The 13,591-nt window shown below is 41.1% G+C and overlaps 1 protein-coding gene across 2 annotated transcripts in view; it reads right to left on the reverse strand.

The window, feature by feature from the left end:
• Positions 1 to 13,591, reverse strand: part of WWC2 (WW and C2 domain containing 2) — a 111,698-nt gene that overhangs the window by 65,336 nt on the left and 32,771 nt on the right. For both annotated transcript variants that reach the window (XM_081875243.1, XM_081875244.1), the window contains exon 2: positions 6,291 to 6,400. In XM_081875243.1, coding sequence (XP_081731369.1) covers positions 6,291 to 6,400 — 110 coding nt within the window. The remainder of the gene's footprint in view (positions 1 to 6,290; positions 6,401 to 13,591) is intronic.

Genomic DNA, 13,591 nt, shown 5'->3' on the forward strand with positions numbered 1-13,591 from the left:
GTTAGCTGGGTGGTGAAGGTGGCATCCCTTGAAAGCTAGGTGTATACAGGTGTCCTTTCCACAAACTGATTGATCCCAATCAATCCCAATGGGGCGAGGGTATCTGCACCCTATATAAAAGAGTCATTAACCCACAGCTGAATGACAACACGGAAGAAGCTAAGAGAAAGCAGGTCACTTTTGGAGCTCAGACATTTCCATACTAAAGCATTAAATTAACCAAGGTCCATATGTCAAACCCTGAAACAAAGAGGCAATCTGCCAAAACTTCAATCAGAAGCTAGCTGGTAAGCACGCTGGTGCTTCTTAAAGCTTCAGAAAGTAGAAGGGAAAGTAATAGTATTATCCTTCTTGACTTCACCATGACTGCATCTTCCCTTCCATCTCAGGCAGTGCATTGATTCCCGATTGCAGTCCCAGGTGCAAAGGACATACAACAAAAGACACAGGACAAGAATGTTGGAAGGAAATAAGTCCATAACTTTCATTCATTGCGGATGTCAGATGGTTTGATGTAGGCATTGGGTATGTATCCTGAAATCAACAAGCCCGTGTGCAGGTTGATGATTAAACAGAGTTGAACAAGGTAAAGGGTCACCCTGCAACACGCATCACATCTGGGTGACCCACCAAGATCACCATGACAGGGGTGCAACGATCAACCCCTGAGCTGAGTATCTGGACATGCGGCACCCCGTAACCTCCCTTAAGGGGATACATGACAACAGAGCAGTGGGGAGCACCTCCTGGCCATGTCGGCTAAGGATCCATCCCAACGCCTCTTCTGGCACTCACAAGTTGGTGGGAACGGGCATTACCTGACATAAATGCTTCTAGGCAAACACTTCCTGTTCCAGTGCTCCTTACTGGGATCTCCAATCCCAATTCTGCCAGGACTTGTACAGGAAAGGGCCCAGGAGCAAATAATCCTCTCATTGCCAGTATACTTCACCTATGTCTCCAGGTACTAAAGAACAGTCTGTGCCGTTGATTCAGAGCAAGACACAAGACATTTGTTCGGTCTATAACCTTTGAGAACCTTACAAGGGAACCATTCATAAGCAGCAGGAAGTCGTCGTCAACAACAATGGACACAAACACTTTACAAAAAAACAACAATGGACACAAACATACAAATTGCCATATTGTGATGAAGGGTCATGAAGTCTGCATCATAGTGAGAGTCATCAGACATTGGCATTTTCATTTGAAGTTAGTAGATGTTTTAGAAAAATAACCATTTATATGCTGAGATCTCAAGCTGAGGGGGGGGGGTGTGCGCGCGCACACGCGCGCACTATTTAAATCCATCATCTGCCTCCATACATTTGGCACAGGAGGGAAATCCTGCCAGAAACATAAAAGTAGCAACACGGGGGGTGAGGGTGGATAAAACATGTGAACATGTTGCTGAAATGGCCACAAATGATACATCGTATTACACAACTCTTTTCAGATCATGATGGGTGAGATGCTTACATCGGTTAGCAGCTTCAGGCTCCTGCAAAATATTTTGACTTGGTTAAACATTAATTCCAACACTGTGGCTTGTGAGAAGTGGAGAGGATTTCTAGCAACTTACAAGTCAAGCTGTTATAAGAAGGTGTCTTTTCCCAAGACATTTGAGAATAATGCTGTGTTTTTTCTAGTTGTAATTGTACCTGTCCTGTGCAGAAAAAAGAGGATTACCTGTTCTTTCAGCAATCAAACCTAGTGTTAGTCTTTTGAGGGGAAAACTGTACAGATGTTATATGGGCAACAGTACTTGTTTGCTTAGATACGTCTTGAGGTTTGGTCCAACTCGTTTTTGTGTGTGTATGAATATAGCATTAGATTCTGTTTTCTCTTCTCCTGCCTAAGCATCAGAATCCAGACTCAGAACTGAGCCCCAATGAGATCTCCTATGCAGAGGAGGAGGAACATGGTCCCAGAGAGCCCTCTAGCACAAATGGAGACCTGGGGACTCCATGCTTCATGAAGCTCAGCTAGAGGCCCTTCCCTATAATAACAGTCTTCCACTATGGGCCTCCAATATGAGGGACCCCATTGTCCCTTATTGGGACCTTGATTCCAGACCTGGGCTTGCCCATCATTCTCTCCGGGACTCCAGAACTAGTGGCAATTCTGCCTGGGCAGAAGTTTCGGTATGGTGACTCAATCCCCAACAAGCAGCCTCAGACCTACCATCCAACTGGACTACTTAGAAGGGAAACACAAACCCCATAGGTGCTCTGGATACTGGCTGTGAGAAGCTCCAGAAAGATGTGAAGCTATAGGTCCACTTAAAAAACAACAACAAAAAACCACCACCAGTCTCTGCAGTGCTATATTTCTAGAAAAAGAGGTGCCAAAACTCACCATGAATGCCTCTCTTGTTCTCTTATAATGGCAATGGCACCCACCTGAGAGGTGCTGGAACTGAGTTTTGGTGAGTTCTGGTTGGGGCGGGGGGAAAGCCCTGAGTCTCTGGCTGCTAAGCGTTGATGCAACAGAGCCACAACTCCAGGAGGTAGCCCTTCCTTATTCTTGCATTTCCTTGCGCCATATTTTTTCAGTACAATCTCCTTGCCTGGCTAGAACAGGCCACGTAAGTTCTGACTGTGCAAACAGCTTACCAAAGCCTCTCTTGTATATAGTAACTCAACTGTAGAACCAGAAGTTGTGCACAAACAATAACTAATCAATAGTGGGTTGTGACAGTGACTGTGCCACCTCTCTCACAAGTTTCTGAATATATATATTTACCTCACACATACACCCACCATTTCTCTGTCAATAGCCTACATAAAGCTACTATTGGTAGACATGTTGCCCTTATTTTGTACCAGTGTTGTAATTCTGAAATTATGTGAAAAGCCCTGAGGTACCTTTTCAAAAAGAAAATTGCATACATGAGTTAGGTGAACTTAAATATATTTTGAGCAAGCTAAAGACTAAACTAAACAAGGGATTCTTCTTAACTGTTTTTGCTTTCTGATCCTGAGCCTACAATACAAATTGGGAACTTATCCAAGCAGCGCTGCTGATATGCAACTTTGATTTATTGAACTGCAACACTGAAACCATACCAAAATGAAAAAAAGGAGGTAGTAAATCAAGCCCAACAGTCATCACATACTGAAAGTCAATTCTTCAGAACGGCTAAGGGGTGGAAATCACTGCTTGGGATTCTTATGGTTTCAACAATAATACTTAACATTTATGTGGGGCTTTGGTTGGCATATTTGAACATTCATCCTATAATCCACCACCATGTAAGGTAAGTGACTATTATCATCCTCATCTTTCTGAAGAGAACAGAGGCTGAGAAAGCAGTGCCTTAACTACGGCCTCCTCATGAATTCTTGGAAAGGACAATCCTAGAACCAGGAACACCATGGTTGACAGCTCTCAGTCTTAGCCACTACACCATGCCAGCTGTTTCAAAAGAATTCAGGCTACATGAAAAGGCTTGGGATGCAACATTATCCTCCTACCTGCAATAATAGCCGGCATAGTTTGGCATCCATTTCTTTTAAAAAGCAAAATGCTCATGGTCTGAAAAAAGGGAGATATGTTCCTTCCACAGTACAAAGACTAACAGTAACGCAAGTGGTGCAGCTGTTAATACATCATCTACATTTCTGCACAACTGATAATGTATACAAATGCCTCCCCAAACTGCCATTTCTACAGCTAAAAGTTAATGAAACTTTTGGTAAACTCCTGTGTGCTGCAGTTAGCAATTATCAGACTGTTGCATTCCAGGCAGGAGAATTAAAGCTATAATCTCAACTTTAGCATGTAAGACAAATGACCTGCCTCTGACCCTTATCACAGGCAGTTTCCCATCCAGTAACTCAAACAAAGAATGCTCTCTTCAGAACACCCACTCCAATACCCCACATACCTGATGTCTACTGTGCTCCAGAAAAGTTTCACCAAAATTGCTCCGTCAACATGGATTAATATACCACTAAGAGAGCATTAAGTACCTGAAACCTCAGTCTCAAACAATGAGGTAAAACCAGTTCAGCAAAACAAAAGTACACCCATTCCACCACCTTCCATAAAACACATTTACAAAACCTCACCCCTACACACATTTTAAAGCCCACAGCAGGAGAAGAGGCAGTTCATTACAAATATGTGTATTTTGTTGCATTCCAGTGCAGCATGCCCAGTAAAAACCCGCCGTGTAAACAAATTCCAAACAGGCTGTCTCAGGTTTGCTATAGGCATAGTTTGTATCTTGTTTGTTTCTTCATCCTTGACAGCTCAAGTATGGATCTAAGCCCTGTAAAGATTTTTAGCAAACTACAAAACATAGTACTTTATGGCCTCTGATTTTAATGCAGTTTTAATCTTATTTCTCAGACAAGCCATGTCTGGCTATAATCTAGGATAATAATAACCAATAGCTGGTCCATGGCTCTCCTTTCTTCACAGAATGCTCTTTAGATGGACCATTATGACTTCAGTAAGCCACCTTTTAATATTTATCAGGGTCAATTAGAATATAAATGTTTTAATCGTTTCTTACTCAAGTGATAACCCCTTTTTTGCTGGTGCTCTATTTTAAAGAGATAAGAATTGCTGCAGTCCCTTGGAGCCTGGTTTTATTTTGATATGAGTATTTGTTAGCAAGACCCTACTATTATATCTGATGCTTAGTGATAAAATGTCACTGCAAGGCTATACACACTACATTGGTTTAGAGTAAATGTGCATATGGGTGGAGAATAGGGATGATCATCATAACATGGGGAAACCCTATGAGCATACATGTACAGGCTCTTTCACAAGTTATGGTATACAAACATGAAGGATGTTACTTTGTTCCCTCTGTGGCGAGGCTGAGAGTACACCAATGTAGTACATGAAGTACTCAGGCTTTTCCTTTCCTTTTTGTGCTATGTCTACTCTTCCAAAATTGGTTTTATTGTTATTAAAAACAATTTTTAACATCTCAAGCACCACAAAGCTCAGACAGTTCCAAGAAGATTAATCTCTTCACTACTTTTTAACAAGTAACATCTCAGCAGCACAGATGACAGAAATTCTTAAATGAAAAGTAGTAAGCAATTACACTGGGTTGCATCCAATGCTATGCTTGTGAACTTCTGCTTGTGCAATGGAACGTCACTCTGTGCAGCCCACGTGCAACTGCCCAACTAATAATTTTGGGACCATTTGTGTGTCATTAGATCAGCTACTTCTGAGGTTTTTACATCACCCATACTGTCAGAAGTACAGTGGTACCTCGAGTTACAAACACCTCAGGTTACAAACACTTCAGGTTACAAACTCCACTAACCTGGAAGAGTTACCTCAGGTTGAGAACTTTGCCCTAGGATGAGAACGGAAATCGTGTGCTGGCAGTGCAGAGGCAGCAAGAGGGCCCATTAGCGAAAGCACGCCTCTAGTTAAAGCACAGTTTCAGGTTAAAAACAGACCTCTGGAATGAATTAAGTTCATAACTAGAGGTACCACTGTAGCAAAATGCAGTCTCTAATGTCTGGATGAGGGACATTAACTTATCAACTGAGAAACTTCTACCTATGGCAAAGAATTCTGGGGCAAGTTCTGGGACAGACATACAGCTTACATGGGGTGCTAGTCAGGTCTACTGAGCCTAATGAGAACGCATCCCAAAAAACACCCAGCCTTCCCCTGTGGTTGCACAATGCAGGGAGAGATTGACATCTGTGAGCAAGCTGGCTTTCATGGAAGCCTGCCTGCTATGACTCACCTTCACTTTGAGGATCCCTCGGTTTGAAAACCACAGCACAAAAGCAATTATGAATATATGGTTATATTTAGATTTAATGCAGTTTCCTATGAATATATTTACTGAATATTGTTCCAGTATCTTCTGGATTTTGTGTTTCTGGCATACAGAGAGACCAATTAGAATGTTAAGTTTTGGCAAAGATGGGGAGTTATTCCTTATGTTTGTATAAACAGAAAAACAGAATGTTTTAATTAGTGGCACAGAGGTTTTAAGGTTAACAGTCAATCCTGTGCAGTTCTGATCTCCATTTTGAGAACATCAGTTTTAAGTGTCCTTGACAAACAGAAGGATATAAGAGCAGTTTTTTTAAAAGGAAGGAAGGAAGTGGGGGGGAAGTAGCAGCGGTAGACATTCATTTATTTTCTTAGGAAAAGCACTAAAAGAATTGCTATGGGGAGTTTTGACTGTCTCATAAGAAATCTCTCCTCTTCAAGTTCTTGTTAAGAGTCTAACAACAGAGTCTAATCTGGCTAAGCCTTCTTATATAATCAATAAAGCACTTAGAGAAAACACTTACGGTTTATGTGGTCGATATAGTAGACACCAATCTGAGGATCGTATGCAGCTTCCCATCCCCATGGTAGCTCATCTCCAACACAGTCTGCAAAGGATAATGGCTTTGTTAACCTAAAAACAAAACCAGAAAGTAATTGAATTAAGATTATGGAATTTTTCCTAGACATACACATGCAGAAAATTAGGCAAAGTAATTCAGAAGTGTCACTTCAGGCACTATACTGTTCAATATCTCCACTTTCAAACAAGGAAGAGAGAAAGGCTTGTTTAGGATGAACTGACAAGGGTAAGAGGCTAAAAAACCAATGTCTGAGATGTCTAAACAGAATCAAGGAAATCTTCAATATATGCCTTTTTTCAAGGCCAAACAGGATGCCATTCTGGAACACCCATTTTCCAGAGCTACAATGTGCTGTCTTTGCTCTAAAAATCGGAGCCCCTCCTCAATGGGGCAGAGACGAATTAAACTGGACAGGCATCATCCCATATAAACCCAGAAGACAAATTTGAAGATTTGCCTAATTTAGGGTTAAAAATGTAAGAGCTTGCTGGATCAGGCCAATGGTCCATCTAGTCCCGCATCCTGTTCTCACAGTGGCCAACCGGATGCCTGTTAGAAAGGCTCGCCCGGCGCTTTTGTTACATATCTTTAGTGCCATGAAAAACATTCCTCATCTCCCAGGCCTTTGGCTACCGTATTTTTTGCTCTATAAGACTCACTTTTTCCCTCCTAAAAAGTAAGGGAAAATGTGTGTGCGTCTTATGGAGCGATTGCAGGCTGCGCAGCTATCCCAGAAGCCAGAACAGGAAGAGGGATCGCTGATTTCGCTGCACAGCAATCCCACTTGCTGTTCTGGCTTCTGTGATTCAGAATATTTTTTTTCTTGTTTTCCTCCTCCAAAAACTAGGTGCGTCTTATAGAGTGAAAAATATGGCGATTAAACAATCTATGGTGGGGTTTTGTTACTATGTTATGTATATTTGTGTTCTTGTATTGTAAACCCCCGTGATCCTCAGATGAAGGGCAGTAGAGAAATTTTATAAACAAAAATGAAACAAAAAGCCCACAAGCAGGATTTGGGCACAAGAGCGTTCTCTCCCCTCCTTTGGAATTCAGTAATTCACAATGAGAAGCATTACTGTGGAGGCAGAGGATAGCCATCATGCCTAGTAGCCATAAATACCCTTCTCCATGAATGTGTCTAATCCTCTTTTAAAGCAGTCTAGGTTGATGGCCATCATTGCCTCCTGTGAGATTGAGTTCCACAGTTTAACTGTGCACTGCATGAAGAAGTCCTTTTGTTTATCAATCTTCCAACATTCAGCTTCTCCAGATGTCCATGGGTTCAAGTGTCATGAGAGGGAGAAAAACTTTTCTCCATCCACTTTCTCCATGCCTCCTACTTGCCTTTTCTATACAGTAGAAAGTCCCCAACCCTGCAATCTTTCATATATATATATATACATATATATATATATATATATCTGTCTTACAATTTAAAATACTCATTTTACATCCTTAAGGTATCAATGACTTCCCTTCTTCTCTTTCCATGGTTCATTTTACATATCGTAAATCCCTGAATATTTTACGAAAACTATACCAATCAGTATTCCATCCATCAAAAGTTATTTACACTGTTGAATTTATCTTAATGCTGCCAGCGTTTTCAGCTGTACACAATTATTTCCCATATATTCAATAAACATTTTCTAATCTTCTTTAAACATATGTTCTTCTTGTTCTCTTCTTCGATGTGTTAAGTCTGCAAGTTGTGCCAATTCTATCAACTTAAGTTGCCGTTCTTCTTTGGTTGGGACCTTGCTCGTTTTCTATTTTGGGGCTAACAAAACATGGGCCGCAGTATAGTAGCATACATACCGTAAATAATACATACACAAGGTTGATTGTCCTTTTATTAATCTTGTTAAGGATTCTTGTTAAGAAACTCTGTTGTAGTATCCTAACCTAGGAGGGAAACTAGGCTTTATTTCACCCGAGTCAAAGACCCAGTTTGGCACTCACCCCATGCACATTTGCATACACACACACACAGAAAGAGAGAGGGAGGGAGGGAGGGAGGGAGGCTGGAAGTGTCAATGGCGCCTCTCTGGTAGCTTCATCCAGGGCAAAGCACCCTGTTAGCCGTCTACGGCTACGGCTCTGCCTAACCCAAACATCTAATAAATAATTGCAGAAAGATGTCTTGGGACAGAAACAACTTGCTTCTTGCTAGAGCAGGATCTATCAGCAAATGCCATGAACTGTCATGATGTGAGCAAAGAGGCTATAATATCGCTAGAAACTGAAGTCTGGGGGATATCAAAAAGGGTGAAGCCCTTTCACCACTCTAACCTTGAACTCAATTTCTGACCACAGTTAGGAACTTCAGAGGAATATAGAAGACTGACAAGGAAGCCAAGAATCTGGCTTAATAAAAATAATACTGAAAGGCAATTTATACAGTAAAATGCAACAGCATGATATGCTGATCAGGTCTATGGGCTGTAACTACCCAAGAAAAAACCTGGGGGGGTGGTATGATAGCAAATAGATCGCTGAAGACATTGGCTCTGTGTGCTGGGGAAGTGAGAAGGAAAATTCAGTGATGGGAATTCACAGGAAATAAATTGAAAATGAAACAGCAAGTATCATAATATCGTTATATAAATCTATAGCAAACTCACATTTAGAATACTAAGTATGTTGTTTCTGCTTTCCCTAACTTAGGGTGGATATCATAGAGCCTTACAGGGTACAAATAAAAATCTCCTGATTTTCTCTCAGTAGAAAGGCAAAAGGTAGGGCCAGCCAGAGTGGTGCAGCTATTAAAGTGCTTGACTAGAAGCTGGCAGACCTTGAGTGCAATTTCAACTCAGTCATGAGGCTCACTGGGTAATCTTGGGCAAGTTTCTAACTCTCCATCTCACAAGGTTGTTCTGAGAATAAAGTGGGTGGTAAAAGAACTACAAGCTTGTGGGACAGGGATGATTAAGTGGCAATAAAATAAACAAACAAATAAAAAAAACCTAAATAGGGTTGGGTCGCTTAGTTAAGATGAAAATACGATGGAATGGGAGGCAGAAAAAAGAGAAAGGTTGATGCAGTTATGAACCAGTGTGCGAAGATGGGAGGAAATCAAAAGTCTTCCTCTCTCACTAGCACTTTAAACAGTTCACTCTCTGCTGAACCTTCTCCTTTAGAAGGTGGTCTTTATGCAGTTCCAGTTAATATTTAAGCATGAAATTTTTCATGTAGCTGGTGTGGGGGGAAAGCACAACAAAACACAATATTTCATAAGAAACAACAGGATAGATATGGATTGTGGCTAACGTGGTGTGTACACCACTTCCCAAACCAGCGATGGGAGCTCACTGAATGTAGACAAAATTGGAGTGTTTACACAGACTATGTGTAAACTCACTCTCGCCTTCTTTGCTCCTGTTTTTTAGACTGCAAGTTTTCTGGGGCAGAGATCTGTTATTTCTTTACAATGCTTGAAAATTAATGGTTCTATTTACAGGCCACCACAATACATTTGTGTTCTCTGTCCACTGATCTGGGAAGCAGAAGCAAGCAGAGCAAAGCTGGAAAAACAGGCAGGAGTGCTGGCCCAACCAAGTGCCATAGTTAGGCTTGCCACAAATGGGTCACAAATCTCCACTGCTTCTGCCAATTCATTCAGTTTGGTCAGCCATGGTCCAACCAATGTGCTTCTTCATGAAAGAAAATGAGGATTCTCTGTCCCATCTAGGATAGCTGCATAACCAAGGCTAAAACTTGCAGCATCTGCAAGTAAGTGCTTCAAAAATAACAATAATATCAAAAAGTCTTGTGATACCCTAAAGATTAACAAATTTTATTATGGTATAAACTTGTGTGGACTAGAGTTCACTTCATCAGATGTAATCCTCAGATGCAGATAAACATTCACATGGTTGTAAGAGGAGTTGTAAGTAGTGAGATCAAAGAGAAATGAAATGCAAGTAGTTCAGACAGCGATAATTCAATTACTGCTTGAGTGTGTGCAAAATAAACACAGTAGGCCTTTATAACAGCAGTAGTAGGTGATAAAACAATCAAATTGACAATGTAAAGTTAATTAACACCTGTAGCAGGAATGGAAACTAGTGTCTCTATTCATAGGCAATACAATACAACAGGTCTCTTAAAAAAACCTATTGAATTCAATGGGCTGAGCCCCAGGTAAACAGGTTCAGGATTTCAGCCTATAAACAACCAAGAGCCTTGTGATGCCTTAAAGACTAACAAATGTACTGTGGCCTAAGTTTTAGTGGACTCACTTTGTCAGATACATGAAGTGAAACATCAGTTGGCAGGTATATAAAGGAGAAAACTGTAAGGTGGGGCAACGAGATGCAGCAATTACAGTCAGTGATAATTAGCACTGAAATGTATGTTAAATAGACATGCCTTTTTAAAGTAGCAGATTGGTGATACTAATCAGTATAAATACAGATGTTTCCACCAGGCAGTTCTTGCCCTCAGCCTGTGAGCAAGCAAAGAGAGAAAGAGGGAAGAAGAGTCATGCTGGCTTACAGGGCACTTTAAAGTCCTTATGAGAGGAACTCCAGGAAAAAAGGAGGAAGAGAGGGAGAGAGCTGCCTTACTGATAGTCCAGCACTAACAATAAATCACAAAGGGAGAGGCACGGATTAGGATAGGGCAGCCAGTGAATTGATACTCTGCGTCTGGCTCCAACCAAGAGAGACAGTAGAAAGGGGTCAAGGCCATGTTCAGAAACCCCAGAAACAGAGGACTGCTGTGCCAGTGCAGGAGCCAGTACAGTGTGCATGTTCAAAGGGCGACATTAGGGTTCCAGAGAGTCAGAAGGGCAGCTTTCTAAGGGAGAGCATCTTTGTGACTCTGAAGCACTGAACATGGACAAACCTGAATGCAAACGCCAGATACTGACCACTAAACTGATTTTATTTCAAGGAGTTGCGTCTCAGTTTCAGCAATGTACTTAACGTCCTTGTAAATAAGCCCACAAAAGTTCATAGCCTGCAAATATATGCACAACATTACTAGTTAAGAGAGTACTATTCTGCATTACCACAGAACTACCTCCTCAATCTCCAATACGGACATTGAGGATACTAGCCTCTTAGCAGGCTTGTAAAACCTCCTTGTATTCTATCAACACAGGTGGCAAAGAAGGGGTGGAGCTGAAAGACTGCCATCCCATTCTTCTCAACGTGGTGGAGCACTATGGTGGACAAGGGATGGAGATAGCCATCACCTCAATTGCTAAGCCCTCACCTGCATGGGGTTCCTCATCATTGTGGCTACAGTGTGTTGTTAAATAAAAGGCCACTTTATAGGTCTAGAAATGCACCTTGATTTCCCATCATGAGCAAGAGACACAGTATGTCTCATGTGCTCCTTCTTTCTCCACTTCTCCAAGAGCTACTTTTAGTTCTGAAGATACCACAGTTCTATGTGATGTCTCATTTCATGGAGCTGTGGAGTGAGAACAAACCATCATTTGATGCCATGATATCAACCTGGTTTGAGCTTGCTAATCTCAGTTTAACCAGTCGTGGGGAACCTCCAGATCATGAGCCAAATTTGGCTCTGAATACCCTTTTCTCCAAGTCATACGGAGGTAAAGATGCAGCTGCAAAGGAACAAGCCTTAAAACAAGCCCAGGTTGTTCCTGGACAACCAGGACTTGTCCCGCTGAATCTTCATAGTGAAGCCAATCCTTGCTGAAAGGAAGAGGATTTATCACTACCTGAAGAAGTCTCAAAGAGGCTAACAATCTCCTTCCCTTCCTCCTGTACAACAAACACTCTGTGAGGTGAGTTGGGCTGAGAGACTTCAAAGAAGTGTGACTAGCTCAAGGTCACCCAGCAGCTGCATGTGGAGGAGCGGAGACGCGAACCCGAGTCTACCACTCTTAACCACTACACCATACTGGTGTAGTGGCTTTAAGCCCTACTGGAATCTTTCTTTCAAGCTCAATCCACACTGCAAAGGAAAAAAGTGGTCATCATTTGGAATGTTTTCAATGTGGTTTTTATTGGATTGTTAAAATGGAAAACTTAATAAATATTATTCCAAAAAAGAGAGGAAAAATGGTCATCTGACATCATGGTGATGTCAGGTGATTGAGAGCTATACATTTTTATTAGGATTGGTTGAATGCTGCAGAGATCTGATTGGCAGAAATGTTTGTGGAGCTTCTGTGAGTTCTAATAGAAGTATTTAAAAAATCTGTGGCTTTGGAGGGATTTTAAAAAAAATATTGACCTCCTTAGGATGTGCCGCAGTAGCCCTAGTGCACCAGCCCCCTCTGGCAGCCAGCGTCCAATATGCATAAATGTGGGACCATCACATATTACAATCTACACAGATGCAGGAGTCTCTTAATTTCTAAATACAAGTGCCTTCCACTTTATGCTGTATGAAGTGGCTTTTAGATTAAAAAAATAGTGCAGAGCTGATTAAGTAAGCCAAAAGTGGGGAAGCCAATCGATAATGTTCAATTGCCAAGGAAAAAAATAAGTATTTCCAATGTAAGAAATCATTAACCAGAGGCTATATGCACATATCCTCTAAAAAGAGAGAGCTACATCACAACTTAATATATAACCAATTCTTGACAGAGAAGCTGTAAAAGAATTCATGTCTTTGACCAACTTTATGAAGTATTCAACATGCAATCTGTCCCAGCTCTATTTTTTATACACTTGGGTAGTGCTCATTATCAGATCTTGCAGAAGGGAACTAATTTAGCAGTCCCAATTAATAAGTAACATGCTTGTTTTGGATCAATCACTGCATGAAGGTTGGGACAGAAACAGAAGTTGGATTGCATACTTGAGATTCATGAGCAAGCCTGAGCCTAATCCTAAAAGGCCACTATGAAGTTTAGTATCCATATAAATAAATGATCTCAGAAGCAATTTTTTAATGTATGCTGGCAAAAACAATAGTTCTGATTCTGCAAACCTTCTTACAAACTTGCTTGGTTCTAAGTACCTAAGGAACATTCTTTATGTCTCAGATGTTTAAGGAATATTACAAACTGCTAGAATTATTTCAAGTTGTGGGTTGCCAGCTCTTACAAAAAACAAAATTAAATTCCAGTTTTTGAAATCCAAACCTTAGTATTGCAACATGACAGAAGTAAGACTTGTGGAATTCAGCTATAAATAGGATATCTCTACCAGTGGTGTGATTATACATGGTAGTTAAAAGAAACCTTTAGGATTTAAGTCCCAGGTACCAGGGGAAAGCAGCAGTTTCATATTCTGCTAGGAAGCTGCCAGAGG

The sequence above is a fragment of the Podarcis erhardii genome (assembly GCF_964252035.2).
Source record: "Podarcis erhardii genome assembly, chromosome: 9".
Lineage (NCBI taxonomy): Eukaryota > Metazoa > Chordata > Lepidosauria > Squamata > Lacertidae > Podarcis > Podarcis erhardii.